Genomic DNA, 15,671 nt, shown 5'->3' with positions numbered 1-15,671 from the left:
TTTCTAGGTCCAAGATGGAGCTGCTCCTGCCCAGGGGGTCATATCAACAAATCAAAAGGCAGACAACTTTTGTGTCCCTCTAAATGCTCTGCTTGACCAGAAACAAAGTACCATCCAGTCAGCCAATCCAAATGCCAAGCTAGCGCTGGGCTGTGTACTTATTTCCTGTTCCTTATTCATCCTTGATTTTTCTCTTCCTTGTTCCTTATTCTTTTTTTTTTTTTTTTTTGGTCTTTTGTCCTTTTAGGGCCACACTCATGGCATATGGAGGTTCCCAGGCTAGGGGTCTAATTGGAGCTGTAGCGGCTGGCCTATACCACAGCCACAGCAATGCCAAATCTGAGCCTCGTCTGCAACCTACACCACAGCTCACGGCAACGCTGGATCCTTATTAACCCACTGAGGGAGGCCAGGGATCAAACCCGAAACCTCATGGTTCCTAGTCAGATTCGTTTCTGCTGCGCCACGACAGAAACTCCTCTTCCTTATTCTTTATCCTATAAAAATGTCCTACCTTCTGCCCCACTGGGACGTTCTAGACCCTTGGGAATGCAGACTACTGCTTTATGAAGTGTTAAATAAAGTTTGTCTGTATCACTTAATCTTAGTCTTCTCTAATCATTTTTAACAGTATTATGAAATATGTTTGGTATTGTGGTTTCACATGTATATATGTCATATTATGTGCAATAAAAAATTATTATACAGCTTACTACATTTTGTCAATCAATGGGTTCTATAAGTGTATTGCAACATGGAAGAATTTTCAAAATTCGAAATTTTAGTATTCCTTTTATCCTCAAAATATTGGGAAGGACCCATTAAACCCTTTCTTAGCTCTACTGGAGTACTGTCAGGCTCTGGCCTGAGGAAGGTATTCTGGGGTCACTGAGGCCATCTGACAAGATGGGGGTCCTGTCTCTTAGCCCAGGGATAGGCACCCTGTCACAGATCCCCGGGCATCTCAAGCCTCCAGAATGAACTAAGACCCCATCAGCCAGGAGCTTTTGCCCTCTCGAGTTACGTCTTTCAGACACTTCTCCTGGAACCCTCTGGCTTCTCAAATCTCCCTTAGAAGGGGCCAACAGATGAATCTAGGATTAATCAGGAGTGTCAATGAAGGAACAGACTCAGGAATAGGAGGGCTTCTTTTCTTTTCCTCTTTTTCTTTCTTTCTTTTTTTTTTTGTCTTAGGATTGCATCTATGGAATATGTAAGTTCCTGGGCCAGGGACTGAATCTGAGCTGTAGCTGCGGCAATGCTGCATCCTTTAACCCACTGTGCCAGGACCTTAGACCCTCTGCAATGACCAGAGCTGCTGCAGTTGATTCTCAACCCACTATGCCACACTGGGAACTCCCAGTCACTTTCACCATGTGGGCCTGGGGTTCCCAGCCTTGCCCCTGAGGAGCCTCCCCATCAGGCAGTGTCTGGGGGCTATTTTCTTTCTCTTAAAAAAGATGTCAACATGTTGACTGCAGTGTTTCAAGTTGCAGTATTGAACGATAATTAAGCGCTAGAGTTCCTCAAGTAGGAGCCGGCAAACCAGGCCCGCAGGCCAAATATGGCCCCCTCCCTATTTTTGTGTGGCCCCAAACCAAGTACGGGTTTTCTTTTCTTTTTCTTTCTCTTTTTCTTTTCTTCTTTTTTTTTTTTTGGGGGGGGGGTCTTTTTGTCTTTTCTAGGGCCTCATCCGTGGCCTATGGAGGTTCCCAGGCTAGGGGTCTCATCAGAGCTGCTGCTGCCAGTCTATGCCACAGCCACATAATGCCAAATGCAAGCCGCATCTGCGACCTACACCACAACTCATGGCAATGCCGGATCCTTAACCCACTGAGCAAGGCCAGGGATCGAACCTGCAACCTCATGGTTTCTAGTCAGATTCATTAACCACTGAGCCGTGATGGGAACTCCCTCCATGTTTTAACAATTGAAAAAAATTAAAAGAAAAATATTTTGTGAAAAGTTATATGAAACTCAAATTCCAGTGTCCACAAATAGCATCTCAGCTGCACTCATTCATTTCTGTAAGGTCTTTGGTGACTCTGTGCTATGCAGAGTTGAGTCATTTCAACAGAGACTGTGTAGCCCAAAAGGCCCCAATATTTACTATCTGGCGTTTTATAGAAAATATGTGCTGACCCCTGCCCTAAAGGATGCCGAAAGAAGTCAAACTACCCAAGGGGTAGCTGGGGGCAGACCTGGGCCACCAAGGAAACAAGAGGACCCTCTAAAAGGTACTCCAGTAGCGCCTTTCACCAAGGACTGCCCAGTACCCATGGAGCAGTGGCTCTTGAGGGTCAGCCCCGCAGGCCGCCGGCACTCCAGTCAGAAGGGAGGGGCAACCCCTGGGTCAATGTCTTCACAGCCCAAGTCATTCCTTTCCCTGCTAAGTGGGAGGAATGATCAAAGGCAGAGGAGAGGCACAGAGGTGCTGCCGGCCCCATGCCCAGGCCAGGCACCCATAAAGTGCACCCTGAACCTCAGCAAAGAGCACAGGAATTGCAGTGAAAGTCTGATTCAGTCTGTGGGTTCAGACCCCAAATATACTTTCTGGACGCTTACTAGGAGCCACTCCCTGAATCTGGGATTGAAAGCTGCAGAGATGGTGAGGCTGACCCTGGCTCAAGGTGTTTCTGAGTTCAAGTCCAACTGTGAACCTGGGTTCAGCCTCGTCTCTGACCCAGCGCCGAGCCTCTGTACCACAGCCTCTGCTGGGAGGGTTCGCTTGCTCCGCTCCACTTGGATGCATGGTTCTGAGTTGGTCCATGCAAGTCTCAGCCTCCACCCTGGGCACAGCCTTGGGTGAGTCACCAGCTCTGAGCCTGGATCCCCTCGTTCCTAGCTGGGGACCAGGATGCCGACTGCATCTTGTTTCGCAGAAGATGTTGTAAAACTCTAAGTGCTGCTGAAGAGGAGACTTGCTCTCTGGGCCCGCAACCCACCTCTGCGCTCACCTGAGGTTGCACACGAGCTCGGTGAAGCGGGGCCGCTCACTGGGGTCGTAGTCCCAGCATCGGGTCATGAGGGTGTAGAGAATAGGTGGGCAGAGGTCGGGCTTGGGCAGCCGGTCCCCCTTCTCAAGCACCCCGATGACATCTTTGTTCTCCAGCCAGAAGAAGGGCTGCTTGCTGAAACTCAGGATCTCCCACATGCACACGGCTGAGGGCAGGAGGCGAGTGTCAGGGCCCCGTGGGGGGCACCTGCGCCTGGATAGGCAGCCCACCCTCCCCAGGAGTCAGCCCTGAATGCTTGTGGGGATCACCCTGTGCTCCCTCGCTCCTGCTGCAGCATCCCTGGGGTCTTGCCATGAGGTTGGTCCACCAGGGGACCAATCGCCTGCATCTGTAGGCGAGCCGACCCCCCACTCCAGGAGCCTTCCATGTGGAGCTCTTAGGGCTCTGTGGGAGGAGGAGGGGACAGTCACAGGCACATCATGGGGACTGCTAGTGTTTTTTCTTAAGGAGGGGGTGAAGTCTCCGTGGGAGAGCTGGGGTTTGAAGCCCAGCGCCAACACCTGCTGTCTATGTGATCATGTGAAGGCAAGCCCCTGACTTGCCTGAGCCTCAGTCTCCTTATCTGGAAAATGGGAAGAAGAAGAAGAAGATTGTACTGGGCCAGCTGTGGAGACCTGAGCGGCTGTCTGTTCCTCTCCTGGTTTAGCTCCCACCTCACCCTGTGCCTCCTTCTCAGAGAAAACCTCAGCTTTGCCTCTGAGGACCCCTCCAGGCTGCCCCCTCTTAGTCCCGGGGCTGGGTGGTGGGGTAGACGCTATCTCAAGAGTCTTTTCCAGGAAGGCTGACCGGCACTGCCCAGGCTGGCCCGTAGCCCGTGTCACCCCCACCCAGCACTGGCTCTTTATTTTTGGGACTTCTCCGTGGCTGCAGAAAAACAGAACCTTTGCAACCCGGGGTGGGGGTTCAGACCCAAGTCCCCGTGTACCCTCTTATCTTGGTCACAGAGGTGAGACCTGAACCTTTTTCCATGCCTTCTGGAAAGGCCACTCACCAAACATCCAGACGTCACTGGCCGTGGTGAAGCGGCGGAAGTTAATGGACTCAGGGGACATCCATTTGATGGGGAGACGCGTCACAGAGGCTTTGGGTGAACAAAGGGTTTAGAGGAATAGTTTAGAGAAGAGAGATCCAGATTTATCCAGAAACACACCTGTTCTCCAGAGACGGTTAGCTCGGGCTTGCCCAACTGTAGCCTTCTTTGGGGATACTGGCCTCAGGGACCCCTGCAGGGACAAAGCCGTAAAGCACCCCACCTCACCTTTGTAATACTCCTCGTCCTCAATGTACCGGGAAAGACCAAAGTCACCCAGCTTCACACACTCGGGGGAGGCCACCAGGATGTTCCGGACAGCGATGTCCCTGGAAGGAGGAGGCAAAGATGAGGGTGGGGTTCGAAATGCTTCATGGAGACAGACAGACAGATGAACAGAGAGGCAGAGGAGAAGGGTGCCTCAGGGCCGCGGGCTCTGGAGCAGAATGGGCAGCTTCTATCAGTTGGCACTTCCTGACCCACCGAGTCTCAGTGCTGGAGCCCAGCTCAGGCAGGAGCCTCGGCTGAATCCCCACCACACACACGGCGCCTGGCCTCCCTCCATCTCCCTGATGAGCCTCATCTCCTGTCAGGCCTTCGCATGCGTCTCTATCCTGAAGCCTGCTTCGGGTTCCCGGGACCTGCTCAAGACACGGCCCGGTGGCCGGCACTGTCCTCTCTGACCGGGATACCACCACCTGGCTGACTCTTCAGGGAAGAAGCCCAACACTTTCCTGGTCCCAGTTCACCTTTCCTGAGTCCATACACTTTGCTCGGCTGAGCAGAAGCAGCAGCCGTCACAGCTCGCCTCCAGGGAGCACCGGGAGAGCCAGGGCTATGCACAGGCTTCGTACACCTGAGCGGTGACCCGGAGACCCTGGGAACCCCGGGGCACAGGAGTGAGGGCAGAGAGCTGGAGGACCACGACCAGCAGCCAGCTGGTGGGGAGTCAGCCCAGAGCTGAGCTTTCGCCCCCAGGGAGCCCTCGCTGACCCCATTTACTTCCCACCCCAGACTGGCCCATCATTGGCTTCTCCCAGGCAGGGTCCACACCTACCATTTGTCTTTATTATTGAAAAGCTGACTTCAGTGTACGACCACCTCACACAAAGGATGCAAATCTACTCTCCCACCACCTCTGCCCCACGACTCTTGACCCTCGAGGTGCTAGATAGAAGATGCACTGTACAAGGCAAGGGATTTGTATTTGTTTTGGTTCTGACTTTATCCCAGAGACAATTACAGTGCCTGGAGCCCCAAGGTGAGAGGCTTGTACTATTTGTTGCCTGAGTGAGTGAGTGCATGTTAATTTCTCCCAACACTGCTTTGTGTAGTGTCGCCCTCAAGGCCATGTATCCGATGTTGACGGTGTCGGACTAAAGAACTCAGCTGCTCACCCCAGTGCTCTGAGAGCAGCCCCTCTATCTCCTCCAGGGCACTATGTCCCCTGGTGCAGGGACCTCCTTTCAGGAAACAGGAACAGAGCTGGATGGAGAAGGAGCCAAATGTGTAGCCAGCAGAGGGACTGGACTTGGCAGCCTGGAGGTGCTGGGGACCAGGGCAGTGCCAGCGTGCAGGCTGGAAGGGCCCAGCACCCAGGATGGTCCCTGGGCAGCCTGAACCCAGTCTCTCCTGCCGGGCTGGGTGCTAGCCCATGGGCTTACTGGAGGAGAGCACATGGGGAGTGAGCAAGGGAGTGGTTTCCTGGGCCCAGAGGGAGTCGGGCTAGAAAGCACTGAGTTACAGGCAGACACCTGGGCTTCGGCTTCCCCTTTGCAGCAATTCCAGGAGGGGCAGAGGAGGAGACGGGCCCAGAGGAGCTGCTCACATTGTCACTTGGGTATCGGGACCTGAGCCTTTAACCCTGGTCTGTGCAGCCGCAAAGCCCTGCTTGACCCCGACCTCTCGGGTGCCTCCCCAGCCCCACCTGTGGACACAGTTGATGCTCTCCAGGTAGGCCATGGCCTTGCAGATCTGCAGTGAGTACAGGATGAGAGTGAGCACCTTCAGGGAGTTCTTGTTGCGCTCCAGGTAGTGGCCCAGCTGCGGGAAGGGGACAATGCCATGAGGACCCAGCACGGCCTGGGCCTGGAGCTGGGGGGGGGGTCGAGGAGCAGGGAGCACCCAGGTTGGTGAGACAGTCCAGCAACTAACTTCCTCTCCGAACAGCCTCTGGGCTGTTTCAGCTGGGAGTTTAGCCCCCCATTCCCCGATCCCAGTTCTGATGGCATCCCCCACCCCCCAACACCCTGCTCAACTGTAGCCCAGCCGTCCTCGTGGGGGTGCTCCGCTCACCTCCCCATAGGGGTACAGCTCCATGATGATCCAGGTGGGCTCGTCTTCAATGATGCCGATCAGCTTCACGATATGCGGGTGGTCCAGGTTCTTCATGATCACTGGGAGTGGGGGCGAGAGGGACGCGCCTCTAAGGTCTGGGGCTTCACTGGACTCAACCCTCCTCCCGCTGTGGGTGCCGTGCCGAACACCCTCTCCCCAGCCTGCACCCCGGGGCCTCCTCTCTCTCAGGGCCTGCAGAGTCTTGGGGCCTCTTTCAGCCTCCGGGCTGGGGGGCTGCTTGGGGAAGCCTACCTGCCTCGCTCATGAACTTCTCCTTGTTGTCCACAGTGCAGTCTTTCTTGCAGGTCTTCACGGCCACATTGATTTGCTCCCCTTTCTGCAACGACAGCGTGTCCAGGGCCCCTCAGTCCTGCCCTGAGCTCCAGAGAAGGCGTTCCCTGGACGGCACCCCCATGGTCTCCCCGCAGCCAGACAGGTGCTGCAGAGCCTGCTCTTCCCCCGTCTCTTCTCCTCCCCTCCCACTCACTTCTTCCTGATCAAGCTACTCTGGGACTTGGAAGAATTTTCGAGACCAGATCCCGAGAGACCCTGACTGTCCACTGAGGCTGAGGGGGCCTGTGATCTGCCCAAAGTTAGCGGGCCTGGGTGGGGCACGTGCAAGGCCATTGTCAGAGACGTGGCATCCAGGGCCCATTCTCTTTATCATCGGATTTTACATTTTTGCTGCCTTCTTCCTTCAGAGCTGGCTTTTCCCCATGCCTGGTAGAAACACAATCACAAAGGCGAACTTTGCTCGACCCCATCCGCGGCCTCAGATCCCCCTGCAGGTGGCGCCTCTCTTGCATCCCTGCTACTGCTGCCTTTCTTGGAAATGACTCAGTTTTCATCACTCCCTGGGTACTTCATAAACACTGCAGAGGCCAGGGTGGTGAAGATCTACACACCATGGCGGCTGCCTCCCACCCTAGAATATTCAGGCTCCTCTCTTGTTCCGCGGGAAAGCAGAGGAGGAGGAGTGTCAGGGGAGGGTCTGGAACTCACGTGGTTGGTGTAGACACCTTCGTAGACCTCACCAAAGAAGCCTTCACCAAGAATGCGATTCAGGACCACGTCTTCCCGGGCGATGCCATACTGGGGGCCTGCACAGGTGGAGAAAGCTGATGGTCCCTGAATGCAGACCCCGGCTGATGCCCCTGGGAACCCAAGTTCCTATACCCCTGAGAAGCTAAGCACCTGCGGGCTCTAATACCAGGCTCTGCTCCCCTCCCGCCGAGGTGTTACCAGATTCCCCACAACAGCGATCCAGGAACTGGGTTGGGAAAGGGAGTCTGGAAGTTTCCACTATCTCAGACGGGTGAAGAGTTGTTCCCTCTGAAGGCTGGGTCCCCTGTCCTTGCTCTTAGGATCCACCCCCACCCCCAGCCCCACACACCAGCGCACAAAAGGTCAATGGTGTGGGGATAAAAACAGCAGTCTCCTGGAGTTCCCGTCGTGGCTCAGTGGTTAATGAATCTGACTAGGAAACATGAGGTTGCAGGTTCAATCCCTGGCCTTGCTCAGTGGGTTAAGGATCTGGCGTTGCTGTGAGCTGTGGTGTAGTTTGCAGACGAGGCTCGGATCCCACGTTGCTGTGGCTCTGGTGTGGGCCGGAAGCTATAGCTCTGATTAGACCCCTAGCCTGGGAACCTCCATATGCCGAAGGTGTGGCCCTAGAAAAGACAAAAACAAAAACAAAAAACCCCAACAGGAGTTCCTGTCATGGCTCAGTGGTTGACAAATTTGACTAGGAACCATGAGGTTGCAGGTTCGGTCCCTGGCCTTGCTCAGTGGGCGAAGGATCTGGTGTTGCTGTGAGCTATGGTGTAGGTTGCCGACACGGCACGGACCCCGCGTTGCTGTGGCTCTGGCGTAGGCTGGCAGCTATGGCTCTGATTTGACCCCTAGCCTGGGAACCTCCATATGCTGTGAGAGCGGCCCAAGAAATGGCAAAAAACAAAAACAAACAAACAAAAACCCCAACAATCTCCTGGAATTCCCACTGTGGCACAGTGGGTTAAGGATCCAGCTACAGTGGCTCGGGCTGCTGTGGAGGTGCAGGTTCAATCCCTATCCTGGGAAATCCCATATGCCGCTGGTGTGGGAAAAACCACCATCACCACCACCACCAGCACACAATGATCTCCTCCTTCAAATCAAAGGTGCCTCGGAGTTCCCTGGTGGCTCAGTGGGTTAAAGATCCACTGTTGTCATTGCTGTGACTAGGGTCACTGCTGTGGCATGGGTTCGATCCCTGGCCTGGGAACCTCTTCATGCTGTAGGTGTGGCAAACAAACAGATAAACAAATGATAGTGCCTCACTCAGCTTTGTCCCTGTCTGAGGCCCACATAGGACAGGATGAGGAAGGAACGAAAGTCCCTCTGTGGTGTCACATGTGTTCCCAAACGTCACTCCCCCGGGCCCTGGCTGTGGCCGAGGTAGGGGGGTTAGGGATCTACCTCCTGGTCTTCGCAGGGTCTCATCAGGAATCTCTGCGTAGATGTCTGACTCTGGAACGACAGAAGGAGGCCACCCATGGGCAAGATGCTCCAAGGGGCACCACCAGGAACCAGGTGTGGGGCTCCCCCGTGCAGCCCAGTGGGACCAAGCTGACATTGCTGGGCATGGGGAGGAGGCAGGCAAGGACCGGGCCCATGTTCTGGGCTTCAGAGTGGCCACTGAACTCATGAACCTGGGCCTGGGTCCCGGCTCACTGCTACCCATTTATTATTTAGGGCAAGTTCATTTGCTTATCTCTCTGTGAAATGAATGTTTCTGGGGAATGTAAAGATCAAATAAAATAATATCTATTGCATATTTAACACTGTCATGAATTGAATGTTTGAGTCTCCTTCCTCCATCCCCAAATGCTTATGTTGAAGCCTTGACACCCAGTGTGACGGTATTTGGAGGTGGAGCCTTTGGGAGGTGATTAAGTTTAGATGAGGTCGCGAGAGTGGAGCCCCCATGATGGGAGTAGTGTCCTTGGAAGAAGAGGAAGAGCGACCAGAACTATACATGTCTCCACCATGTGAGGATGCAGAGGAGGCTGTGAGAAGGCGGCCGTCTGCAAGGCAGGAAGAGAGCCCTCACCAGGACCCACTCACGCTAGCACCTTGATCTTGGACCTCAAGTCTCCAGAGCTGCGAAAAATCAGTCTTTTAAGCCCCCAGGCTTTGGTCTTTGGTTATGGAACCTGAGCTGACCAGGATGAGCACAGTGCCCTGTAGCTGTAACCTGATGGTGTTAAAGCCATCACTGAGGAGTCATAGGGAAAGATCATTTTTCTGTAACTTTGAGGCAATCCTTGATGATGTCACAAGGGCAAGCAGAAGTGGAGGACGGCAGGTGGGTAGGCTTACCTATGCTGCAGCTTTCTGAGAGGTGGGACCGCCGGGTCTCCATGTTTCTGTAGGAGATGGGAGGGCAGGAGCCACATGAGCACAGAGCCTGGCAGTGCTCCCCCAGGGCAGCCTTGGCTTGAGGGGCAGCTGTGCTGTGCCCCCTCCTGCCTGGAGAAGCAGCCTGTCCTGATGGCAATTACCTGGGAGAAAGGCCCAGGTGGCTGGGGGCAAGGCAGGGGGCAGGCAGAGGGGAAAGGAGAGCAGCAAACCCCTCGAGATGATGCCAGAGTGTTCCTATATGGATTTACTGGGAGAATTTTACTGGTGAAAAATCACCACATGTGAAATGGTAGGGTTCCAGTATTTTCTCCTGGGGCCCAGAAACCGTGGGGTGGGGGTTGGTGGGGAGGCTGCCTGTTTGCTCTGCCTGCGCTGGGAAGACACAGGATGGGTGCAGGGCCAGCTCCCCTGCCTTCCACCTTCCGGTTTACTCACAGCATGGGGATCTGGGGCAGGCTGTTCCGCTTCTCACCATCTGGAGAGAGAGGAAGGAGAGGGGGAGCTGGAGCCGGGGACACACGGTCCTGGCTGTGACCCAACACAGGCAGACCCCTCCCGCCCTTCTGTGGCTTCTGAAAGTCGGAGTGGGAGCTGGCCTGAATTGGAATCCTCTTAATAGAAGAAACTCCTGGGCTTCCTCTGCCACTGTCACTTTGCAGCCCGAACCCTGCTTTCCGATTCCATCCATCATACATACAGGCGGGACTAGCCATGCTCTAGCCCTAGCTTTGATCTTCCCACGGCTATGAACATCTTTCTTCCAGAAGCTGGTCCCCATGTTGCGCTTGGGCCAGCGGGCCCAGGGCTTGTAGCTGAGGACCCAGGATGGCACCACAGGGAGCATCCAGAAGGGCTGGGTGAGCCCCTTCCCACACTTCCAAAGCCTCTTCAGTCGTATCAGTTAATGGTTTGGCCTCTCCTGCTCTGTCTGCCTCTGGGGGCCTGGCTGGGCTGTGCCGCCATCTGCTCCTTGGGCCAATTTACCTTCAAGTGGAAACGCACCTTTCTTGGGACGAATGATGAGAGAGCCTTTGTGCTCTCCCTGCAGCCGGCAGTAACCGTCTACGAGGTCAGCCATGTTCTCGGCCTCTGCCAGAGAGGAGGTTTTGATGGACAAGGACTGCAGGGAAGAGACCAGCCAAAGGTGAGACCCCAGAGCCTTGGCTAGAGTCTACTGCACAGGACTGGAGAAGAAGAAACTATAGGGCCTGGATCCGTCTGCCCCTCTCCTGGGGTTGGGTTTGCATTCCCCATCGCCACCAGGGGGCACTCTCGATACCCTCCCAATGGACCACCCTACGCTCTAGGGAAGGCCATTCCAGCTCCGACTTATACTGGTCTCTGAGTGCGCCTTCTACCTAGTAGCTGCTCAGTATGAGGGCAAGAACTGAGAAAAGAGGTGAGGGAAGGAGTGGGGCAGGAGACAGATGGATGAAAGGAGAGATAGACAACCTGTTTGCAGTCTATTCTCTGATTCCTCCAGCCACAAAAAGCCCCTAGTCCCTGAGGTCTTGCTTCTGAGTCATTGTTCACTTGTTCGAAGTTAGACCTCTGCTCTCTATTTTGATTTCTGGTCACTTTAACCACCCCTACTCTCCAAACCTCCTCCAACTTCTTTCTTGATATTTAAAAAAATAACTTTGCTTCCTGAAATAGTTCCCTTAATTTATCATCATCCTGCTACTTGGTCTAAGAACTAAGGTGCAGTTTTCTTAACAAGATTCCAGCAGTCAGGGAAGCCCCGCCAGGCTGGCCTGAGCAGGAAACTCCCAACCTGTGGCTGCTCCCATTGTTTCACAGAGTCCAGGTGCCCAGGGATGCTCACCTGGGGGGCACCTTCAATGCCCAGCTGCAGTACCGCCTGGCCTTCCTCCAGCGGGAGGCACCTGATGGACTTGATCTGCTTGAACTCGGCCAGGCAGGTAGGCTGTGGGAGAGGAGGGGGGCCCTTCAGACCATCCCATTCGTGAGAGCAGGCTGTGCAGATGGGTCAGTGGGGCATGGGGGTGGGGCACAAGGGAGAAGTGGGCACTGGGAGTCTCTCAGGGGATGGAGAAAGAATCAAAGATGATTAAGGTTAGAAGGATCATCTAGCTCAAGCCCCTTGCAGAAGAAAAATAATGAATCTGGAGAGAGCTGGAGTTTGCCCAAGGTCACAGGCCAAGTTGGTGGTAGAGCCAGGATTGGACCCAGGTCTCTGACTCCCAGCGGCATGGGTACCACTGGAGTTGCCATTGGAAGAGCAACTCTTTCATCTGAATCAGAAGAGCAGAGCAGTGTCCTTCCTCCCACTCCCCAACCACTGCTGCTCGCCTCCTCTCGGGGATGCATATAAAGAACAACCCTCCCCATGTGTTATCCCCAGCACTCTCTGCAGCTGCTGATACCAAGGGCCTCTGCTCTCAGCGATGGGGCAGCAGAAAGGGGAGGACCTCTGCCTGGGGCTGGTAGGTGGCTGGGGCCTGCCTCCAGTCTCTACCTTCGCATCTTGACTTGTCAGCTGGCGGATGCCTTTAGGGCCGATGACCAGGTCCACGGTAATGTTCCATCCTTGCTGGAATCAAAGGAGAAATGGGCTGTTGTGCCAGCTCTGCCCGATCACATTTCAGAAATCTGAAAACACTTCACTACGACGCTAGACACAGGCCATTGTTTCCTGGACCTTCCAGCTCCTTCCATCCTAGCCCCTTCCACCACACAGATTATATCCCCCTCCCAACACCCTGCCAGCCCCGCCCCGCCTCCCAGAGTTGGAGCCAGGAGCTCAGTTCCCTTCTCCAGGCAAGTAGCTTAACGTTAGTTGGATCTGGGGACACATCAGGGAGGCCCTGGTGCTACAGAACCTACACGCAAGCAAAGCCTCTTTTTGACCTCACCCCCCACCCCAAGTTGGCCCCGTGGCCCCCTTTCTGAGAGTGGACAGGAGCTCAGGTCAGGGAGAGAATAGAGAGAGAGAGCAGCATTACAATGAGTTCACAGCGATAGGTCTCCTGGTCGATGTTGGCAAAACCCGCGAGGGTATTGAAGAACTTCATGACGCACTCCTCCTCCCGGAGGGAGGCGTACTGCTGGAACGTCTGCTGGATCATCTTCCGGAACTGCTTCGGCTGCGGGAAACCGTCAGGGGTGAGCGGGGCTCAGGGCTGATTCCTTTCCTTGCAATCTCACCGCAAGCCTGCCTGTTGCTGTAGGACAGCCCCCAGGCCTCTGCCACAAGGGCGGTGGTCCGGTCTTACTCAAAGCCCACACCTGCTGTCTCAAGGAAGCTCACCATGGCCTGGGCAGGGAGGCAGGGGAGGTGGCATCCCCAAAGCTCAGACCACAGAGCTAACTGGTGGAACTAGAGCCAGGTGTTCTGATTCCCAGTCACAAAAAGGGCCTGCTGGATGCAAGGAGTGGTCCTATGTCCAGATGGCCCAAGGCAGCAAGGACACCCTGGCTGCCCAGGTGTCTCCAGCCCCGTCTCTAGCTCTATTCCCCAGGCGGGTGGGGGACACCATGAAGAGAGTCTATGTGGGTGCCTTACCCACTGGTTTTCTCACCTTTAAGTTCTCCTGCATCTGTTTTGGGAAAAACAGGTCCAGCCCCACTTCCTTCCTGAAAGAAGGTGGAACAAGCAGCACTTCATTCCCCCTTGTCCCCAACCCAGGACTTCTGGCCAATCAGGGAAAGGGGAGAAGACAGGGAGATGGGTCCCACCTGGCTCTGGTCTGGGGATGCAGGGCACAAGGAATGAGCAGGGAAAGCAGGGGAGAGGAAGCCGGGGCCAGTCCCGGGACTTACTCTAGGAGCTCGAAGTTGGACTTTTTGTCAAGTGCGTTGTGGGGCATGTCTTTGAAGAACCGCCTGGAGAGAGAGAAGCCATGGAGAGGCTGATGCCTGGGGAGCAAGGCCATCAGGGCCAGGTCACCATGCATTGGTCTAGAAGCTCCCTCCCCTGCCAGATGTGGGAACCACTGGGAGGGAAAAAGTTAGGAGAGTTGAACAATTCACTATTGAGAAAACCACGAAGAAAAGAAAGCTCTACAAAAATTTCCTTTCTAGAGAAGACTCCAGCTTTTCTCTGGGAGGCCCAGCTCTGGGACTACCCAGCTGTTGGGCAGAGGAGGAAGACAGTGGTTCTATCAGTGGCTTCTAAAAGCAAATGGCCCAAGGCAGCCAACACTGAAGTCTTCTGCCAAGGAACGCCTACCTCCTCTGTTAGGCTCTGGTTTCCTTTGTAATTTCCTTTCCCCTTATTTGCTCTCTCTGAAATACTGTATGTGTGTATATAAATAATTATTCAGTGCAGTACACATGAAAACTTAGAATTTATGGAACAAAGAAGAAAATAACAATAATCTGTAATCCTACCACCAGCGATGACCTCTATTAATTTTTTAATACATGTTCTTAAAGTCCCATTTTCCCTTAAAATGTATGTCTTGATGGAGATCTTTATGGAAGTATTTATAATGATTGTTTAAGTAGAGACCAAATTGCTAATGTTCCCATTCGTGTTATCCATCCTTCCGTCTTTGGATCACTGTGTCTAGTAATTTCTTCCACTGTTGCAGACATTGTCCTACTCTCGATCGTACATTAGCATGAGTAACTCATTGTTACGTTAACCCAGGTGTCCTTATACACATCTGGGAATAGTCTTATGCTACTGATGCCAATGATATAACATGAAAGCACAATTCTATATATGTGATTTTGTTGTGGTCCGAGTGTACGACCTTCCTGTGGTCTGATTCAGTGGTTTTCTACCAGAGGCAATTTTGCACCCCTCTCTGTAGCCTGGGGACATTTGGCAATGTCTGGAGAGCTTTGTGATGTCACAGCTGGTTGGGAGGGGAGGGGTCCTGCCCACATCTCGTGTGAGACAAGGGGATGCAGCTAAATGTCCAACAATGCACAAGATGGCCCCTACAGCAAAGACTTATCCAGCGTGAAATGCCCCTCTTACTTAGGCTGAGAATCCCTGGGAACTTGATCCCAGGAGAGAACCTGGGAAGCTAGAAAGAGAGGCTCTCCCGTAACCCAGCTTCTCACTACTGGGTCACTGACAGAATGGGGGACCACAGGTGCTAGAGGTGAGTTCTAGATGGTTGAGGGCAGAGTTTCACTCTGGAAACCAGACAACAGGTGAGCAAGGATGACAGCCAGTTATAGGGTAGGGGGACACCATCCAGAGTTCTGCCCTGGACGGAAGATCCTTCTCCTCCTCCTTCCACCCGAAGGTGCTTACAGTCAAGATCCAAAATTTCCAGTCAGTCACAGTAGCTTCAGGAAGTTTCCTGAGCTAGTGTTCCCTGCTGCCCTCCATATGCCCTGGGAAGCTCAGAGCATACCTGCTCTGTGTGGATGGAAGGCAGTGTGGCCATCCGCAGGCCCACCTGAGTTGAGTGGGCTGCAGAATGTACTTCCAGGAAACTGAACGGATTGGCTTGTTGCCTGCAGTTATGTAATTATAATGGAATAAATGTCACGTGACCTCCACAGGAGAGGACTGTCGACCTTTTGGGGTTATCCATTTATTCGGACACATGCTCTCATCGTGTGCCAGGTGAAGGCAGCATTGACCTCGATTTCAAGGATTTTCTAGATTTCAGGTTAGTGCACGTGAACCACTTGCTACCCAACAGAAAGATGCAGAAGTACAGCCAGTCTATGTGGGGTGGGGCAGATGGGCTGGGCGTGAGGGAGGGAAGGCTTTGAGACAGAGAGACCTTGAGCTGGCTCTGCAGGAAGAGTCCAGGGCCACCCTGCTTGTTATCAACACTTTACAGGTGTGCTCTTATGTTTCCTGTGAACACAGAGGGAAGCAGGCAACCCTGGCTCGGGACATTTTCTAAAGCTGCCAGAATAAAGGAGACTTAACTAGGCTGAAAAGGAGTATG

General features: G+C 53.9%; 1 protein-coding gene across 8 annotated transcripts in view; it reads right to left on the bottom strand.

The window, feature by feature from the left end:
* PTK2B (protein tyrosine kinase 2 beta) overlaps positions 1 to 15,671 on the bottom strand; it is a 131,965-nt gene that overhangs the window by 16,326 nt on the left and 99,968 nt on the right. For all 8 annotated transcript variants that reach the window (XM_047761494.1, XM_047761491.1, XM_047761496.1 and 5 more), the window contains 16 exons: positions 13,570 to 13,632; positions 13,329 to 13,383; positions 12,753 to 12,893; positions 12,266 to 12,340; positions 11,612 to 11,713; positions 10,789 to 10,906; positions 10,222 to 10,261; positions 9,745 to 9,791; positions 8,842 to 8,892; positions 7,387 to 7,484; positions 6,637 to 6,721; positions 6,343 to 6,443; positions 5,975 to 6,090; positions 4,276 to 4,376; positions 4,009 to 4,098; positions 2,958 to 3,162 (listed from right to left, as the gene is read on the bottom strand). In XM_047761494.1, coding sequence (XP_047617450.1) covers positions 2,958 to 3,162; positions 4,009 to 4,098; positions 4,276 to 4,376; positions 5,975 to 6,090; positions 6,343 to 6,443; positions 6,637 to 6,721; positions 7,387 to 7,484; positions 8,842 to 8,892; positions 9,745 to 9,791; positions 10,222 to 10,261; positions 10,789 to 10,906; positions 11,612 to 11,713; positions 12,266 to 12,340; positions 12,753 to 12,893; positions 13,329 to 13,383; positions 13,570 to 13,632 — 1,488 coding nt within the window. The remainder of the gene's footprint in view (positions 1 to 2,957; positions 3,163 to 4,008; positions 4,099 to 4,275; positions 4,377 to 5,974; positions 6,091 to 6,342; positions 6,444 to 6,636; positions 6,722 to 7,386; positions 7,485 to 8,841; positions 8,893 to 9,744; positions 9,792 to 10,221; positions 10,262 to 10,788; positions 10,907 to 11,611; positions 11,714 to 12,265; positions 12,341 to 12,752; positions 12,894 to 13,328; positions 13,384 to 13,569; positions 13,633 to 15,671) is intronic.

The sequence above is a fragment of the Phacochoerus africanus genome, chromosome 15, assembly GCF_016906955.1.
Source record: "Phacochoerus africanus isolate WHEZ1 chromosome 15, ROS_Pafr_v1, whole genome shotgun sequence".
Taxonomy (NCBI): Eukaryota; Metazoa; Chordata; class Mammalia; order Artiodactyla; family Suidae; genus Phacochoerus; species Phacochoerus africanus.
This window is presented reverse-complemented; position numbering and strand designations above follow the sequence as displayed.